Here is a 21,082-nt window from a genome sequence, read left to right on the forward strand (position 1 = left end):
GGTATACCTCTGGTTTCATGGTACATTTGTCCAGAAATTCTTCAAGGTGGCCCATGAAGAGGTTGGTATATTAGGGAGCCATCCGGATACTGATAGCTATTCCCATGGTTTGGACAAAGTGTATGTTGTTGAATATAAAATTTTTATCGGTGAGGATAAAATGAAGGATTTTGGTGATGTGTTTGGAGTGGATATCTGATTGTTGTCCATTATCTTGTAAATATTTCAGGCAGACAGCGCCATTGTGAGGAAAACTGAGGTATAGGGAGGTGACGTTCCTGGTGGCAAGGATAGTGTTAATGTTGCAGTTTTTGGAGGAGGTCAGTCATATCCTGAAGGAAGTTGGCTTTTTGTGTGGTGAGTGGTTTGAGGACAGTTTCTATGAGTCGCAATATTCCTTCAGTAAGAGCGCTGTGGCCAGATATGGGTCTTCCCTGGTATGTCAGGTAGTGGAGCAGTGAGAAACGGGGGGAGGCAGGAAAGGGGAGCAGTGGGGGCAGGGAAGTGTATATGTGAATAGGAGGGTTCAGAGCAGTGCAAGAGGAGCTCAGTATCTCAAAGCAGAAAGCCCTAAGGTGGGGAGAAGGCAGGCACCACCCCCAGTCCTCCAGGAGCATACATAGAACACAAAGTTTAAGGCCAGAAAGGATCACAAGATCATCTAGTTTGACCTGTTCATCAGTGGCCCCCAACCCATACACTAAACCCAGCAATGGAAATGAAACCAAAGTAAAGGAGACCCACAGGAGAGTAGACTATCATGTGCCATAGGCAGCAAATAAGAAGGATCAAGGCGCACCAGTGCTTGAGGCCCCTGCAATGGCAGGGAAGTTATTAAATGAGATATACCCAGATAATCCTGGCAAGTGATCCCCACCCACAAACTGCAGATGAAGGCAAACACCCCCCCCCCCCCAAGGTCCTGTCAATCTGACCTGGGGGAAAATTCCTCCCTGACCCCACATAGGATGCTCAGCTACACACTGAGCATGTGAGCAAGAACCAAACAGCCAAGCACCTAAGAGAATGTTGGTGCAACCTCAGAGCCCTGGCCCGCTCTGCCCAATATCTCATCGCCAGCCATGTCATCCCTGATACTCCAGGGGAAGAAGACAAAAACACCTGAGAATGTATAGGGGGATGGGGACAGGGAGGGAATCCTTTCCTGACCCCAGCAGGTGACCAGCTGAAACCCTGAAGCATGAACTTTAGGAACAGAAGACAAACTAGAAATGAAACACATGGCTGTTGAGCTGCGCCCCTTGTCCTATTACAAGCAACCACATCACACAATCCTACTCATAAATTTGTCCAGCTCTTTTTTAAAACTAATTAAGTTGTCTGCCCTCACAATTTGTTCCAGATGTTCCAGGACATCACTCCTCTGATGGGTAGAAACAAATAGGGATGCACTCACTGAATGAGTCAAAAATAGTATGTAATCATGTAATTTAAGACTATATCATTCACATATGCACAAAGGGACTGAATAAAGATTTCACAAGCAGCCTTAATATTGACAATTCCTAACTTTTGAGTGGTTGACTTTGCAACCTTAACATTCTTATTTTGTTTGCAGTAGTTAAATATATCAGATATTTTGAGACACACTCAAAAAACAGACATTACAGTATCGCCACTTGTAACAGACAACTTTATTTTTTCAAGTTTACATATATCCAGGCTTGGAAGGATTAGATTTTTTTTTAAATTAATAAATGTCTGTAAACATCAATTTCATTGTACACACACAAATGAAAATATTTCCATTGATAACTGAAATTTACAGATAGGCAAACTAAGAAAAATGGTGCTTGAGAATGTATTAGATTTTGATTTAAGGATATTCACTTTGAATATTTTGGAGGGAGAGATAGCTCAGTGGTTTGAGCATTGGCCTGCTAAACCAAGGATTGTGAGTTCAATCCTTGAGGGTGCCATTTAGGAAACTGGGGCAAAAATCTGTCAAGGACAGTACTTGGTCCTGCTGTGAAGGCAGGGGACTGGACTCGATGACCTTTCAAGGTCCCTTCCAGCTCTATGAGATAAGTGACATGTGATGTTGACCATTTGTGTTTTAACAGTTATAAAGCTTTAACTTTTTGAATCTCAACATCAACTGTCATTAAATAATTATTGTATAACCCACCAAAATTTAAATTCATAAAAACTGAAAAAAAAAGCTTAAAAATAAGCATAATTATCCAATGAAATTATAAAAGAATAAAAAAAATCAAATTCTGCCAAGCCTACATATTTTCAATTAGCATTTGAACTTTCTTATACAAAAATATTGTAATTAAAGCTCAAATATTAAAAAGAAACTCTAATAGTTTATTAGGCATCAAAATCATTTTTTTGGTTTAAAGTTCTGCATTTATGGGACTCTATGTGAGTTACAGACTAAAGACATCATGGACAGAAGCTTACCTTTTTCCTTTCCAGTGTTTTAAGATTTCTGATAGTTATTTCCTGCCACTACCTACAATTTCATTGCAATTAATTTGACAGAACAATTGGTGTATTCAAGACTAAGTTGTTTCATTATATTTCTGCTGAGTCTCTAGCCAGCGATTGATGGCCATTTTCAGAGTCCTATTTGGTGTAAGTATAAGAGATTGGAGAGGGAGATTTGTCATGGGACTAGACCGTCTCTTTTTGCTGATCCAGTTTTCCATTGCCTCTTTTTCATAGGAATAGCCATCTAAAGAGAAAAATACAATTAAAATGTTAAAATTGCACTAACATAGGAATGTCCATCCAAGGCTCTTAATGTACTTTAGATACTAAAGATTAAGCTTCAACAATACCCCCTGGGATTCAGGGAAGCATTTTTTCCAGATGGGAAAACTGGTACACAGAGGTTAAAGGACTTGCCAGATCACATGGGATGGGACTTGCCAGATTGTATGGGATCACATGGAAATCAAAAGATCATCTTTTTATTCACGACACTCCATGTTCTGTACAGAATGGATATATGGTTCTATATTATCATCTGAGCCTTTATTTCTGCAGCAAAGGTGCAGTTTTTTCATGAAAATGAATAAGTATTCCAGTTTAGATTTTTAACTACAGTGAATAAAGTACACCACCAGCATAATTCTGTCATGTCTTACTGTACTGGTAGATCAACACCAAATATAACTGCAGCAGATTACTTTTAAAATGATGTCAACTGCAGTTAGACACTAAGTATTTTAACATTAATTATAGAAAACAATTTAAGCCTATTTGAAGCTCAAGTGCAGTTATAAAAAAAATTCTTGCAAATTTCACAAAAGGCTACAGTTATGGCAAAGCCAGTTCACTGATGCCAGTATTAAAGCCCATGTGTATTAAATGAACCCGTCTTAAGAGAGAATCTCATGGTAGCCCCAATGTGATCAAAGGCTGCCCCAAAATAATTCAAGTGCTGCTGAATCTGTTTCTCATGAGATCAGAGGAAACACTTTAGACTTCAATGCCCAATGTAGCATCCCATGTGATACAGAAAAACAGACAGGATTTAGGTCAGGTCTGCATTGGAAGGCCTTGCCAGGATAACTTTACTGGCATACTATATGGGCAAAGTACTCCTAGTGCAGATGCAGCTTATAATAACAAAACTGCACTTTTGCTTACTCGAGTTGCCTGTGTCTCCATACCCCCCCCCCGCATCGCCTGTCTCTCCATTACCCCCCCTCTCCCGCATATGAAATAAGTTATACTGGCAAAAGCACAGCCTACGGTAGAGGCTTTTGTTGGCACAGCTATGTCAGTCACAAATCACACTACATCATACCTGACTGATTTTTCAAAATAGAAAAATTTCTAGCATAGACCTGGATTAGTTGTGATGAATATAAACAGAATTCTTTCTTGAGGCTACAGGACACTGACATCTTGAACTAAGGCCTAGTCTACATGTAAAAGGTTTACCGACATAGTTAGACTGATTGGGGTGTGATTTTTTACTGACACGGCTATGCTGGTAAATGCACTAGCATATACATAGTTCTATCAGGATAACTGCTTATACTTGTATAGCTTATGCCATTTGGAGAGAACAACTATAAGCTATATCAGTAAAAGCATTTTTATATTGATATTACTGTATCTATGCTAGACAGTTTTTCTAGTATATCTATACCAGCATAATTTTATCAACAGAACCCTCCTATTGTAGACAAGGTCTAACTAAATACAGTCTAATATAAGCATACAAATTCTTCCTAAATCCTTCGCTGGACTAAGTAGTCATGGAAGGGACTGCAACTGCATTATTCATAAATTTACATATTACACCCATCAAGTACAGTACATCATCTGTGGAGGGGAGACATTGTTCTCTGTGTATTGCTTTAAATTTTTATACTAAAACACCAAATAGAAATTAAATATAATAATCATTATGTGTGAAATCCTGGCCCACTGAAGTCAATGGCAAAACTCCCACTCACTTCAATGGGGCCAAGATTTCACCCTACACTTTTATGTCACCTCTGTCTAGGGATTACCACCAGACAAATCAATATTTAGCTACCAGTGACCATTTATGCATCAAAAAATTGCTTTTATTAAAGTATCTGTATTCCAAGTATTTTACAAAAACGTGTTTGTAAAATGCTTTCTAAACAATGACACATTTTAGTAGATTTAGTAAATTTGATTTAATCTTTTACTGGATTCCCTTCAACCTGTCAAATAAATGTTCTCGGCCTCCTTTATGAGAGGCCGTCTTACTTAAAAGACCACATTTTATCTGTCCTTCAATTAGTGATTTAATCAGGTTTTACTATACACAAGGCATCCCCTATAGAAATAGCATATTCTCCTTATCCGTCCTGGATAGCTAAACTCCCAACATGTAAATAGTTATAGAAAAACTAGAAATTGCTCCCAGCAGGGATGCAACAAAATGTAGTTAGCCATCCAAGATAAAAAGCTTCTCTTAATGGCCGTTTTTAAATTTTAATCTTGACTTTCCCTCTTTCTCCCACATAATAGGAACTACAAAAGCAGAGCCCATCATAATCTTCCCATGGGTAGCAAAGCAACTCCTAAGCATTGTTATCACTGACTATTACTGGTCTGAATTCACTTTCTCTGTGATTGAGCTACAGTTAAACCATCAATCATTTTGCTTGCTAGCAAAACTAGTACTATTGTTTTTAAACTTTTCACCTAGTCTAAAATACTATGTAGAATACATACATGAAATCTCAATGTGAGCAACTCTCTGAAATAAAATGTTACGTGAAACCAAGTTCAGATAGCATTAATTTTATTCTTAGTATTTCTCTCGAGAATTTTTTTTAAATGAGCAATCAGCTTTCCATGGAATTAAAAATATTATAATAAAACAAAGTGATTCTGTGGAAGAATTAACATTATTGTCTATTGGTGAACAAATATGTCCCCTTGAGCATTTGATAAGTGAAGAAAGCAGGGATTCTCAGCAGATCTATTCTGTCACTAATTACATTTCAATACAGGCTTTAAAATTGTTTTGCAAAGTTCATCACAAAGCTGTCAAAGGAATCATCAGAGCTGCTAGGCAAAGTCCCCTGTGCCCATAGCCTTTCACGTATAAATAAGAAGCACTGAAACAGTGACGTGACTAGCTAGTAAATTGCAATTGACAATCTGCATTTTAACAACACTGCTCACTCAGCTCCTTTTAAAAATTCATGTATGCATTGAGAGTTTACTGCAAATGTAGTTCCTTAGCTATGTTTAAGTCAAACGCATTTTCCCCAAAAGTACACACTGACAATAAAACATTTTAGAGAAAATATAAGGCATTATACTGAGCCTCAATAAGCATATGCAATTAATTTTGTTTACAATCTACCCCTAAGTTAGAAATGCAGCAAAATATTTGTATTTAGCATACTCTAGGTCAGGGGTCGGCAATGTTTGGCACGCGGCTCGCCAGGGTAAACACCCTGGCGGGCCGGGCCAGTTTATTTACGGGCTGACGTGGCAGGTTTGGCCGATCGCGGCCCCCACTGGCCGCGGTTCGCCGTTCCAGGCCAATGGGGGCGGCGGGAAGCCGCGGCCAGCACATCCCTCATTGCTTCCCGCCGCCCCCATTGGCCCGGGACGGCGAACCGCGGCCAGTGGGGGCCGCGATCAGCCGAACCTGCCACGTCAGCAGGTAAATAAACTGGCCCGGCCCGCCAGGGTGCTTACCCTGGTGGGCCGCGTGCCAAACGTTGCCGACCCCTGCTCTAGATTATTGATTCTGAGGTCAGAGAGAGAAAGTATAAAGGGGTTCTGAAATATTAATCACACATCAACTGTAACAGAATTGATGCATCCCACAAAATATAATTATTTCAGTGCATCAGCTACAAGTGAACTTCTGACTAAACTAAAGCAGAATAGAAAGTCAGAGCTGTGCTTTACCAGATTGCATAAAAGGGGTATCATCATTTTAAAAACCCACCATTTTATTGTAACAAGATAGATTTTGTGAAATACAAATATCAGATTTAATAATATTTTAAAAATCTCTTAAATTAACATTGTCAATTTAGTTTAGTCCAAAACTTAATTTATCTTAATAAATATTAATATTATTTTTATTTATTAACACACTTTTCTTAATTTAAACATTCCTCCAGCACAGGAAATACAAACAGAACAGCACTAAAAGACATCACAAAAACTAGAACCTGAAAAATGACTATAAACAGATCAGGCTTGTTTCATTTTCAATCTCAGTGAAATGCACAGAGTAACAACTAGCATAAATTATACTAATTTTTGAAAGTCCCCCCCTCCCCCATTTTTAACAATGTAAAGCAAGTGTGGGGTAAAATTTTCAATAGGCTCCTAAATTACTTAGGTGCTGACAGATTTTTCAAGGGATTTAGGTGCCTAAGGATGCAGATAGGGATTTTCAGATTGCCTAGAAATCAGTAGGAGTTAGATACCTAAATACCTTTCAAAAGCTAGTCCAAAGTGCATAAGTCACTTTTGAAAATGGAAATTAGACTCCTAAGTAACTTAAACACCCCGACTCCTTTGTGTAGGGAAATACTATGGTGATGTGGTACCCTAGGAGTGCCACTCTCTCCTTGTTCCTCAGTGCCTTGGGAGTAGCAAAGGCATCTCTACACTTCAACCATCAGCAGATGTCTTACCAGCAGCTTACAGAATATAAATCAGCCTTCAAGAAGTTCTACATTATGCTGGGGACTGGACCAGCACTCCAGAATCAGCGAGAGCACAGGAGACTTTCACATATTTTAAGGCCAGAAGTGCCCACTATGCTTATGTAGTCTGACCTCCTATTTAATGCAGGCCATAGAACTTCTGCAAAATCATTCCTATAGCATATCTTATAGAGAAAACATCCAATCTTGATTTAAAAATTGTCAGTGATGGAGAATCTACCATGACCCTTGGTAAACTGTTTCAATGTCTAGTTAACCTAATTGTTAAAAAAAATGTCTTATTTCCAGTCTGATTTTGTCTAGCCTCAACTTCCAGCCACTGGGTTGTATTGTACCTTTGTCGGCTATACTAAAGAGCTCATTTTCAAATATTTTTCCCCATGTAGGTACTTATAGACAGTGATCGAGCCCCCCCCTTTAAAGTCACCTGCATACCCATCAGTCTTGTGATGCTTGAGGTGCACAAAAGTTGGATTGGGCTTTATATATAAAATTTACAAATAAAAACTAAGATTGCAGAACCAAGCACTCAAAAGTTAGGAAATGCCAGAATTGAGATTGCCCCTGTAACCTAAACTCGGCCCCCTTGTGCATATGCATTATGATACAGCCTTTAATTCCATTATCACATATTTTTCCACAGGACCCCTGCCTCATTTAGTGCATAGGATGGAGAGTGCTCACTTAATGAGCAGCTATTTTTTTTTTTTATCTTCATTGTTCCATGTGTAACCCTAGGACTTATTTACTGCCCACTAATCAAGTCCTGTTGTGGAGACTAAATTAATTTCCTCAGGGACTTTTTTTATGGCACTCACCATTGCAATATCTGAGTGCCTCACAAATAATAAATTAATTTATTTTCACAACACCCTCTAAGATGAGGGGGTGTTATCCATTTTATATGTGAGGATTGAGGCAGAGAGAGATTAAGGTCAAAATAATCCACTAATTTTGGGTCCCTAATCTGAGATGCCTAGGATCTGATTTTTCAGAATGCTTAGCATTATACAGCACTTTATACAGTCAAGCACGGTTTCCGTTGACTTCAGTTGCAGCTATAAGTGCTCAATGCTTCTGCAAATCAGAACCAGGGTCTCAAGTCAGGGACACAGGAAATGAGGAGCACACAAATCAGTGAAAAGTTTGGTTTAAGTGATTTGCCTAGCATCACACAGGAACTCTGTGTCAAAGATAGGGATAGAACAAATTCCCCAGGGCAAGGTTCAACTGTTTTAACAATGATGCTATCCTTTCTCTTCCTGTAGTCCCCCGTCTTATTCACTACACACCTTCCAACTTCTGCAACAAATGAAGAAGTGGTGCTACAGATAAGAATTATCTTCAGCGCACAATCCTGACTCATCCCCCACAGCAGGTCTATCTTGTGCACTGTATGAGACAGGAGTCCTATGGAAAAAACAGCATGTGATCTTGGAAATAAAAGACTATCATTATGGCTGAGTTACAGATGCACAAAGTAGCTGAGTTACAGTTGCAAAGGCAACAGATGTATGAGCTCTTCCCCATTTGGGTACTTAGGGCCTAATCGCATAAACGTTTACTAGCAGATACAGCGCATCTGATAAATCCAGGATCTCCTTGAATTGCAGTGGGATTTGGGGTTCTAGTTCCATCCAAGCTTTTTAGGTGACATAATACATTTCATATATCATCTCTATTTTTACTGATAGACATACAATGCCAGGTTTTTAAAGGGGTTTGCTCTTGTATTTGCACATTTCCTACATTTGTGCAAAACAACTGCGTAATTAGTCTTGTAATTACCGAGTTTGCATAGGCACAAAATAGATGCCCATTACAAAATTTTATGCATCTCAATATCAGAAGCATGATTTCACAAGCCAAATATTCAAAAGAGCAGAAACAAATTTAATTTTTACCTTGATGGAATTTGAATACACTTAAGGATACCAGGAATTCAGAATGCATGTACTTAGCATTCTTTAAGATATACACCTCTACCCCAATATAACGCGACCCGATATAACACAAATTCGGATATAACGTGGTAAAACAGCGCTCCAGCGGGGTGGGGCTGTGCACTCCGGTGGATCAAAGCAAGTTCGATATAACGCGGTTTCACCTATAACGTGGTAAGATTTTTTGGCTTCCGAGGACAGCGTTCTATCGAGGTAGAGGTGTATATTGATTAACAGTTCCCCAGTATTCATCTTTACACCTGAACAATTTTATTTAATAAACTTGAAGTAGCTCATAGACATACCTGCTGCAATGACAGGCTCCTTCATAAGCTCCCTAGTTATAGGACATAAGAATTCATCAGGAATACCAAGAGAAACAGAATCCACATTGCTCCTCAGCTCCTCAATCTTCCGGAAGACTTTACTGCGTAAACCTAGAGATTCTGAAAATGGATGGTAGATTAGAACCCTTGGAACATATTTCAAGAACATTAACCTCTGAAACACAAACACATCATCAGGCAGAGAGATTGCTTCTGGTGCAAACTGGAAGACATTTCAGGAGCTCTGTAAATACACCATTTCTAACTTTTTCCTCATGGTTGACAGAGACCAATTAACATGATTTTTAAGGCAAAAAAGGCCATCTACACTATATACCAAGTAGTGTTCAAAAATACATTGAACAAAACTTGTTTCCCAGAGTATTTTAAAACGTCACCTACTTTCCTAATCTAGACAGAGTATCGGGGTAACCTTGACCAACTGACAGCTGATGTTAAACATGACAGTCCAAAGTGCTACGTCATGTTTAACATAGCATGAGTTAACACATGTTTAACATGATTCTAGTGTAGACAAGCCCATGCCTGAAGTCACGCACTGGACTGCATTACGGCTATGTCTACACTGCAGCTAGGAGCACTGCCAGGGTAGACAGACTTGCACTAGCTTGGTTTGAGCTAGTGCACTAAAAACAGCAGTGTGGACATTGTGGCTCAGAAAGCAACTCAGGTTCTCAAACCCAGCGAACCCTCTGGATCTGAGCTATCCTGTATACTTACTGGAGCTGCAAGATCCACAGTGCTATTTTTAGTGAACTAGCTTGAGCTGAGGCTAGTGCAAGTCTGTCTACTTGGGCTGGGAAGTTTGCTCCCAGATGCAGTGTAGACATACCCTTTGACGAATTAGGTGAGCCTGGGTAGGGTTAATCCCATCCCCCTTTATGCAGCTGCTTTGCAACAGGAAGGAACCTCTGACAGTTTGACGGGAGCTGGCTCTTTGCTAGTCCCTGTCGGAATAAAGGAGTGCTTGTCTCTTATGATTCCCTTAATGACCATCTGCGTGATTACTGTAGGAGTAGTCCTTTAAGCTAGACCCTCAACTGTTTCTATGGCGTTTAATACATACATATCATTAACAGATTTGCTATAATAGCCTCATTTTCAGGTCGTTTCATCTTTTCTGACAGAAAGGCAAATTCACAGACATCTGCAACGGCACCAAAACGGGATATCCCCCAAATCAGAACAAGACAAAGTAATTTAATATTCTAGGTTTAAGTACTGTTGCATAAATACAGCATTTTCTTCTCAGGATTTCACATACTGTCATTTCCAAAATCCACTTCATTCCCATTCAGGCCTTTATAAAGCCTTTTTCTCCTTTAATCATTTCCTCTCAGGAAACAGAGAGTGGCCACTTTGACTCCTGCCATGTGTGATTTGCCGCTGTGGCGTCTGCTAGGTGAAGCAGTGTGACCAACCTTGCTCCTCCTGGTCTAAGATGATATCTGTTACTGTCAAAACTAGGGCTGTGAATTAATTGCAGTTAACTCACGCAATTAACTTAAAAAAATTAATCGTGTTAAAAAAATTAATACCAATTAAAATTTGTTATAAAATTTTGGATATTTTTCTACATTTTAAAATATATTGATTTCAATTACAACACCGAATACAAAATGTACACTGCTCACTTTATATTATTTTTGATTACAAGTATTTGCATTGTAAAAATGATAAACAAAAGAAACAGTATTTTTCAATTCACCTCATACAGGTACTGTAGTGCAATCTCTTTATCATGAAAGTGCAACTTACAAATGTAGATTTTGTTTTTTTACACATAACTGCATTCAAAAATAAAACAAGGCAAAACTTTAGAGCCTACAAGTCCACTCAGTTCTACTTCTCATCCAGCCAATCGCTAAGGCAAACAAGTTTGTTTACCTTTACAGGAGATAGTGCTGCCCACTTCTTATTTAAAATGTCACCAGAAAGTGAGAACAGGAGTTTGCATGGGACTTTTGTAGCCAGCATTGCAAGGTATTTACGTGCCAGATATGCTAAACATTCGTATGCCCCATCATGCTTTGGCCACCATTCCAGAGAACATGCTTCCATGCTGTTGACATTCGTTAAAAAAATATCCGTTAATTAAATTTGTGACTGAACTCCTCAGGGGAGAATTTTATGTCTCCAGCTCTATTTTACCCGCATTCTGTCATATATTTCACGTTATGGTAATCTCAGATGATGACTCAGCACATGTTCATTTTAAGAACACTTTCACAGCAGATCTGACAAAACGCAAAGGAGATACCAATGTGAGATTTCTAAAGATAGCTACAGCACTCAATCCAAGATTTAAGAATCTGAAGTGCCTTCCAAAATCTGAGAGGGATGAGGTGTGGAGCTTGCTTTCAGAAGTCTTAAAAGAGCAACACTCAGATGCGGAAACTACAGAACCCGAACTAAGAAAAAAGAAAATCAACCTTCTGCTGGTGGCATCTGACTCAGATAATGAAAATGAACATGCGTCGGTCCGCACTGCTTTGGATGGTTATTGAGCAGAACCCATCATCAGCATGAACGCATGTCCTCTGGAATGGTGACTGAAGCATGAAGGGACATATGAATCTTTAGCGCATCTGGCATGTAAATATCTTGCGACACTGGCTACAATAGTGCCATGCGAACACCTGTTCTCACTTTCAGGTGAAACTGTGAACAAGAAGTGGGCAGCATTATCTCCTGCAAATGTAAACAAATTTGTTTGTCTTACCAATTGGCTGAACAAGAAATAGGACTGAGTGGACTTGTAAGCTGTAAAAGTTTTACATTGTTCTATTTTTGAATGCAGTTTTTTTTTTTTTTACATTTGTAAGTTCAACTTTCATGATAAAGAGATTGCACTACAGTATTTGTATTAGGTGAACTGAAAAATGCTATTTCTTTTATTTTTTACTGTGCAAATATTTGTAATAAAAATAAATATAAAGTGAGCACTGTACACTTTGTATTGTGTTGTAATTGAAATCAATATATTTGAAAATGTAGAAAAACATCCAAAAATATTTAAATAAATGGTATTCTATTATTGTTTAACAGTGCAATTAATTGCGCGATTAATTTTTTTAAATAACTTGACAGCGTTAGTCACAACTTTTTCAGTCTCAGTTTCCACAGCTGTGCTCAGTTTCTGGGGTTGGCCATGATGATATTCTGTCTCCGTTAGATGATCTCTATGGATAACATTGGTCTTTGTCCTGGGATACAACTAAATTCTATATTCCACATCATTTATTTGCGTAAGAATTGTATGGGACCCATCCCAAGGTTTATTCAGCTTAGGACAAGAGAAGGAGGCCTCTCCCATGTGATCTTACATCATAAAGGGTAAAATTTTCAAAAGCACTTAATGTGACTTAGGTGCCTAAATCTCATTTTCAAAACAAACAGACACTTACGGACTGATTTTCATGGCTGGGAGTTAGGCGCTTTAGAAAATCTTATTAGGCACCTATATACCTGGGAAACCCTTAGCTGAAGTCATCTGCCCTGAAGCGCATGTGATAAGTTAGGTGGACTTAGTCATTAGCTTTCCTTTTGTCCAGCAGCTCTTCAACACAAAAGAACCACAGACAGTGCCACCTCTTCTGCTGGCCTCTCCCTTGGACAAAAAAGAGAGCTTAATCCCTTTAATAACCATGCAGATAGAGTCACTGTATGGAGTTCTTAAAACTAACCCTCTTCCCCCCCCCCCCCCATGGTTAATTCTTTTTATAGATATTCATATTGAGTATGTATACAGCGATTCATATGATGTATTTCATTAGGATTTTCTATTAGTAGCAGTAGTACTATTGTAAAGCCTAGGAGCCCCAGTCATGAACTAGAACCCATTGTGCTAGGTACTGTACAAACAGAACAAAAAGACAGTCCCTGCTCTGAAGAGCTTACAATCTAAATATAAGACAAGAGACAACAGATGGATATAGTCTGTCAGGGAAGTACAAGGAAACAATGAGAATACTGGCCAGCATGACAGGCAATGGTTTCAGCACACCAGCGGCCTAAGCATTGTTTTGACAGAGGATATTGAGTACATTTTGCAGATACTTATGGAGAGCTTCTCCCAAGCGCGAGGGGCAGCATGGAAGAAAGCACAAAGGCACCTATTTGAACATTTTACAAATGGGCGATGGCATCCTGGGCCAGTTTGAGATGGGAATCAACCTATACTACTGAATGCTAAATAACAGGAACCAAGCATTACTTATAAAAGAGATAATACAGGAAAGTAGAAACAATTGTATTTATTTTCATGTTTGGCTGAGAGTCAGTTTATTCTCCTTCTGATTTACAAGGAAAGAAAACTAATATAGTGATCCGGGTCTTTGCAAACTAGCACAGAACTGCAGTATTGTTATTATACTACATAAAGTACTACATTAAAATTGCATACACTTAGTCCCACTACCAGAACAAAACAGGCTTCATGTAGAAATCTTAGTGAATGAACCAAGAGTATCAAATATATATTTGATTTAAACCAAAAAAAAGTAGTACCCACAAGGAAAATAATTCTGACAGTATACATGCAGCCTCCTTCCACAGACGAAACACCATTTTATATGAAAAAATAAAGCACAATTCAGACAATTAACTCTTTTTTCATAAATGTATGATCAAAATGTATATTCGTTTAGTCATAGTTGTCCTTTTCTAGTGAAAACTTTGACACATAATTAGTGCCTGCAGTTGGGATTTCTAAATTACATGAATACATTACTGCAAATTCTCTGCCTGGTTCATATACTGCTTGCTCTACTAAGACGGAAAGTAGAACAGCTCACTGGATGCAACTGCAAAATCTAACCCTCCCCACAAAAATATCTCCCCCCCACCCCCATAAATAACTGCTATCCATCACTATGAAAAAGGGAGGGCCTTAGACTTTTGGGAATGGTTGATTAAATTTTTTTTCCAGGGATTCCTAGATTTAATTGACTCCTTTTATATAAAGATGGTATGTGGGAATTTTAAGTCATCACCAGCCTCCTGCTGCAGAAGTGGAGCCCATCTGTTTGAGTCTGGGTCCATGCATAACTGCCAAACAGTGGGATGTTTTTCAAGGGACAGTTCTCTAACAATGCTGGAGACTTAAGGGGATGACTAGCCTCCAGACGCAGGACTACAGTGTGTGTATTCTGGGAATTTTTAGAGCAATACAATTGTAATGCACTAACATTAACTGATTAACGTAAGAACATAAGAATGGCCATACTGGATCAGACCAAAGGTCCATTTAGCCCAGTAGCCTGTCTTCTGACAGTGGCCAATGCCAGGTACCCCAGAGGGAATGAACAGAACAGGTAATCATCAAGTGATCCATCCCTTTACCCTGTGAGCAATCCCCATTGAGAACTATTGTTCCCAATTTAGAAAGGATATACTGGGGCTGTGAATCAATCGGTAGCTCTGGTGTTTGTTGAGATAGCAGCCATTCAATTCCAACCTAACTGTAAAGAAAAAATGCAAGATGGTAATCAGAATTACTTGATTTTACAGTCCTATAACCCATCTGGTTATAACCTTATGGCCTGTCAGTGCTGGAAATGAATCCTAGATGCCAGGAGACTCCCAATTTAGCAATAGCATAAAGCTTTCTTTTTTTTGCCTGTTGGTTTGAAGCTGGTATTGAATCTGTCACTGGGTTTCCAGCAATGGGAGAGTACTGAATATAGCAAATGATAGTTCTTAGCCTGATATAATTTTCAATCTTTGTTACTGGAGTAAAGGTTTGCTATGCAAACTGTTCAGTCTAACTACTGTACTTTATCTGTAGACTGTCATGCAAAACTATCATGATCTGCCAACATGCTTTTAACACACCAGTGCTTCCTGCTTTACTGTACAATTAATCAACTGTCTCAGACAATGTATGCTAGAGGATTCAAACTCAGTCACACTGTTGTGGGAGTCATTTTAATCAGAAATGACAGCAGATGCCAGAGAGTAAGAAAAATTAGAAGCAAAATTGCCCCACATTTCTTTAATAAGGTTTATATGACATGTAACACAAGGATGGAAATATGATAATAAATTCCTGCTTATTCTTAGAGGGTCTTTTGCATGTTAATATTGCAATAAGCCTGAAGGTGAATTGGGAATTGACTGAGAAAAACAACAACAAAGCAAAGCAAAACATCGTAATTTTTTTTTTTTTTTTTTTTACTTCCATACCTATAAATCAGATTTTTTTATAACCATCTTTGCCCAATCTAGAACACACTGACAGGTTTTCCTAAATTCCTGTCAAGCAGGATGATGTCATCCCAGTTGCCTCCTCAAAAGCCCTCTCCTAGTTAAGCTCCAATCAAAACTTATTGAGCTACCCACATTCAAGGAGGCACTAAAATCTAGTCTACAGAGCCTGATAAACGTATGACGGAGACAGAAGGATGATTATTATGGAGATGATTTTGCCACAGTAAAATTAAGCACAATTCACAGAACATTAAAACAACATTAAGGTTGCAAAGTCGAGCATTCAAAAATTAGAAAATGCCAGAATTAAGTTTTTCTGTGCAACCTTCATTTGGTCTCCTTATGTATTTGCATTACATTAGTCTATGATTATATTGTCACAAACTATTTCATTCCATAGGACATATTTTTGATGTAATTTTTCTAGTTTTAAAAAAAAGTAAACTGAAAAAAAAAATTCCATCATGTGATGACATACTCCCATGAACCGTAGTGGAATAACTGATAGCAGTAGTAGGCTGTCTTTGTCTACATGGACCAGCAGTAGAGAGGAATGAGATACATACTTTGCAATGGGTTTCACAGATACTTGCTAACAGCACATGAATGTTGAGACTGAGGAATCTTGCTTTCCATTCCAGGTTCTGAAAGGCATGTGCTCTAGAGGCTATAGACCTTTCAGCCCCCATTTACCTCAAACCTGACCCCCTTCTGCCCCATCCTGTGTGCCAGTCCTGTCTCCTCCCCACTCCTGCCCCACAGCTCTTTGGTCTAGTCCCTGTCTCATTGCTTAACTAATCCCAGTCTACCAACCTAACTACCCACCCACCCACACTCACCCCAGCTCCTCATACCAGTCTTCCTCTATGGGCTCCCTGACTTCACTTTCCCTCCACCCCTGTTTCTCGTTCTAAACTCTCTCCCCAGGGTCCTCATCTCAATTCTCCACTCTGGCACCATGTCACAGTCTCCTTGCCTAGCCAGTCACAGTCTCCCTCTCATCCTGTCTCCCAATGCCCCCCAAAACTCCTTGCCTAGCCAGTCCAAGTTTCATTGCTGGTTCCTTATCTCAATATACTCTCTTAATCCCCATCCCTTCCAGGGTCAGCTCTTACCCAACCCAAATGCAGAGGGGACATTCCTCCTCAACACTGTCTGGGAACCAGCAATGGAGCATTGGCTTGCTAAACCCAGGATTGTGAGTTCAATCCCTGAGGGGGCCATTTAGGGATTTGGGGCAAAAATCTGTCTGGGGATTAGTCCTGCTTTGAGCAGGGGGTTGGACTAGATGACCTCCTGAGGTCCCGTCCAACCCTGATATTCTATGATTCTATGATTGAGAGCTCAGGAGAGACAACTCAGATCCACAGTGCCACAGCAGCCCACAGTAACTGGAAGCAGCAACTGCAAGAAAAGTCCAGCTCAGACCACTGAAATCACGGGCTCCAGCATGCTCAGTGCTGATGAAATTTTTATAGAATTTACCTGCCATGCACTAACAAGTCTCTGCTGAGCATATGCAAATTGATTTTTTGAGATAACTTGGCCAAATTTGCGCAATTTTTCATGGGATCACCCATAGGCATATTCCTGAAACAAAACAACCCTTCTGCCCAATTTCAAGTCATTGCTTCAAAGCATGAAGGTGCTAGAACAGTGGTTCTCAAACTTTTGTACTGGTGACCCCTTTCACACAGCAAGTCTCTGAGTGCGACCCCCCCTTATAAATTAAAAACACTTTTTTATATATTTAACACCATTATACATGCTGGAGGCAAAGCAGGGTTTGGTGTGGAGGCTGTAATAACATTGCGACCCCCCGGAAGGGTCTCAACCCCCAGTTTGAGAATCCCTGTGCTAGAGTTTCTAAATGGAATGGTTATGAGAAATATTTTAACATGGGCAAAGTATTTTTCCTTAATTGCATTTCTTGGAAATGGCTGAACCATTTTTGCTGAAACTTGGCATGGAAAATTTCAGCCTGAATGGTTAAAGTTTGGCAGAGTGATATGAAACTGAAAACAGGTTCTTATAACTGGAAGTGTCAGACAACTTTAACTCTATGGTGGCACTACCAGCTCTGTCCTATTGACTGACCTAAATTCCTGGGTGCCAGTAATATAAAATGCTGACCAAGTCCGGCATGTGCCAAAGATTGACTGTGTCCAAGGATGGATTCAGGTAAAAGGAGAAAAGGTAAATGTTCTGGTCCTCATGGAACATGGAAAGAATCACTCGTCACATCCTCTATCACTTTTCCTGGCACCTTAGTGATGAAGGATCGAGGAAGACATGTATACTCCAAGTGTTTATGCACAGAATGGAAAAATCCCTGTTTTCCAGGACCTTACTTCCTTAACTGACTGCAACATTTCTTGAGCTTGCTTCCCCATTGCAAACAGATCCATGTTGAAAGAACTCCAAGTCTTGAAAACAATGAAGAATCCTGGGGTTCAACAACCACTATTGTAGGAGAAAATTCCAGTGACTGGGCCAGTCCACTTTGCTGCTGTTCTCCGGCTAGATGGGTAACACTGGTGGATGAAAAGACTTTTTTTTGTTTTTTAAACCAAGTAATTTTCATGCCACAGATGCACTTTTGATGCTCCTTATTTTTCCTGCTCAAGATACAGAAACTCCTTTATTAGTTGATATAATGTACCATTCAGGCATAGGAGACATCATCAAAGATTCTTGATCTCAGCTGGATGCAAAACCTGTTATCTCAAAACAATCCACAAATTGTACCAACTGGCCAAGGAATGCTACAGTCTAGGAGGCTGAACCTATGAGATTTCCTCTGTTTTGAGCTCCAATACCTGTTACACCTCTCTGAAGAGGTATTCCAAGTCCTATGCAGGGAAAAGTTTTGGTTGTGCTGGGGATGTGTCATCTGAAGCCCTTTTATACCACTTTTCATCAAGATTCACCATGTTGCTTTTTTCGGCAAAGCAGAACTTGTCTAAACTCTTGGAAAACTGGAGAGAGATAAGGAACTCTGATTGACCTGTCTACTGGGTGAAAACATCTCTTCTATTCTGGGCTGGTGATATGAGAAGAATATACTGCTTATTCCTGCTATCTTTTTTCTAAGCTTGTCCTCATCATATAGCTGCAATGAACAGGCAACGATGTTTGCAAAAAATGCAAATTTTCTGCACCTTGTTTGAATATGAGCCTATATTTTACTAGAAAACATGTCTGTGATGGTCAGTATCTTGCTGTCCAAAAACTTGTGAAATGTATCACTGTGTTCTTTATATTATGTTAGATGACAATTAGTCTGGGAACAGAGGCTAGTTCTATTTGCATGGTAATAAAGCACTCTTTCAAAGAGGTGTCAAAAACAATCAGAGGGGCTAATGAAATGTTATGTGAACCTCTGCTGGTTGCATTCTCTTCGATTAAATGCCTTTGCAGGGAAGCGAAGAAGCCCTTTTTATCAAATGCAAATCAGTACTCAAGTAAAGACTAAAGATGTAAGAAACTAACAGAAAACAATATAAGGAAAAACACCTATATTATATATCAATTATTAACCATGTCTGAACTGCAGGAATAAACACACTGAATTACTGTGTAAGGGCTAAAAGGACAATGTGGCCCCTTCACAACTGGTTATCTGAATCTGGTAAATGCTGCATTTACAGATCAAAGGGAAGTGGATACCAAGGAGTGAAAAAGGAGACACCCAGCCAACTTGAGACAGGATACACACAGATTACTAGAGACATGCTTAAACTGTAAGTTGGACAGGCTGGGAGAAGTCCTAAAAGCTTTTAGGCTGAGAGAAACTTTCTTTATTTATGATCTTTGCAACACTTTCGTACTTTGCAATCCAAGTTGTGAGCCCATCGCATATAAGAAAAAAGAGGTACTTTTATTGTAATTCTGGTTAGATAAAATAAAAAAAATGAGTAATTGTGAATGAATTTTATTTTCTATCCTATGCCAAATAAATTTGTGGCCTAATGTTCAGAAGTGATGTCAATGGGACTTGTGAGCATACAGCATTTTGGAACATCAAGCCACTGACTCTTATTTAAAGGGATACTATCAACCTGAATGATTTTAAAATTGGCTAATTTTTTCATATCCATTTCCTGATAGAGCACTGTTTAAACAGATATCCTGATATTTCCTTTATTTAAAAACTATGTTTTTCTACTCCCTTGTTGATGTTCAAAGGGTCTTTCCAGCAAAGAAAAGATGACTACAGAAATTGCTGTCAAATGCACAAAATAAACATCCTGAATTTTTAATTTTTTTTTTGGCTGACTTCTTTCAGCTTTAATAATCTTAGGTGTTACTAACTGTGGCAGGCAGACCACTCCCTCACAGAAATGTGATTTTCAAGTTGATGGTGCCCCTTTGAAATAACTGGAACTGGATGTACACTGTTGGCTTGTGGACAACTGCTGTTGGGCACCTTGGAGAGAAGAGAGTAGATTCTAAAGGAAGGCAGAACCAAGAGTGAGGTAGCAGATAGGGACTACAATTTCCCCCCCAAAAAGTACTGCAAAGAAGCTGTCTGTAGCCATTTTGGGCATGAAAAGACCCCAAAAAATCAGGTCTTGTTTACACGGGGACTCTCAGGAAAGGAAAGGAAAGGAAAGGAAAGGAAAGGAAAAGTGAATAAACTAAAGGTGTTAATGGCATAAATTAAAGTGCCTCAAAACCCCCATGTGGATGATCTCCTTCAGAAGTAAGGTGGCCTTAGTATACTGCAGTTTAGAGAATTAAGCTATTGTATATCTTAAACTACTGTATTTCAGAGGATTACAGATTACTGCACATTTCAGTGTGCTGCAGCAATGTTCACAGAGGAGATTTTCTGCACAGCAAGCTGGTGCTGGCTTGTTATGCAGTAACTTGCTGTGTAGACATGCCCTTAGTTACACTATGAGAAAAATTCATAAGAATATTTTTCTTCCTTAATCATCATTCCAATAAGTGAATAGTATATGTAAGTTTGCCAGGAAATAGCAAATTCTCCTTTCTGATCTGACAACCCAGCCTCATAGTGTCAATTATGTTGTCAAATAAAATGTATCACTAAATCTACCATCATGGTTGGACCACACAGCTACGATCAATAATGTTTCGAGGTCTTATCATATGGCTCTTTAGTCAGACTCTGAGCAACAATGACAACTCCTCTCTCTTAACGCTAATTCTGCTGCACTGACATGGCACTCATTCCTCAGTCTGACTTCATGATGATGGAATGTGTCCCTGCTCCAGATCTTGTTGTGGGGAGAAAGGATACACTTCATTCTACATGGAAATTCCTGCAACACCCAGTCAGCTTGGAGGATATATGGCTCCTAAATATTTAACCTCTATTACAAGACTATAAGAATGGCCATACTGGGTCAGACCAGTGGTTCATCTAGCCCAGTATCCTGTATTCTGA

The 21,082-nt window shown here is 39.2% G+C and overlaps 1 protein-coding gene across 12 annotated transcripts in view; it reads right to left on the bottom strand.

Annotated features, from left to right (window-relative positions):
* Positions 1-1,635: 1,635 nt before the first annotated feature.
* The window catches only part of WDSUB1 (WD repeat, sterile alpha motif and U-box domain containing 1), a 58,959-nt gene continuing 39,512 nt past the window's right edge, over positions 1,636-21,082 (bottom strand). For all 12 annotated transcript variants that reach the window (XR_010591291.1, XR_010591292.1, XM_005311226.5 and 9 more), the window contains 2 exons: positions 9,415-9,555; positions 1,636-2,704 (listed from right to left, as the gene is read on the bottom strand). Coding sequence is in view for 10 of the 12 variants with exons in the window: in XM_005311226.5 (XP_005311283.2) it covers positions 2,532-2,704; positions 9,415-9,555 (314 nt within the window). In the remaining 2 variants the exon portion in view is untranslated. The remainder of the gene's footprint in view (positions 2,705-9,414; positions 9,556-21,082) is intronic.

Source organism: Chrysemys picta, chromosome 11 (genome assembly GCF_011386835.1).
Source record: "Chrysemys picta bellii isolate R12L10 chromosome 11, ASM1138683v2, whole genome shotgun sequence".
Taxonomy (NCBI): Eukaryota; Metazoa; Chordata; order Testudines; family Emydidae; genus Chrysemys; species Chrysemys picta.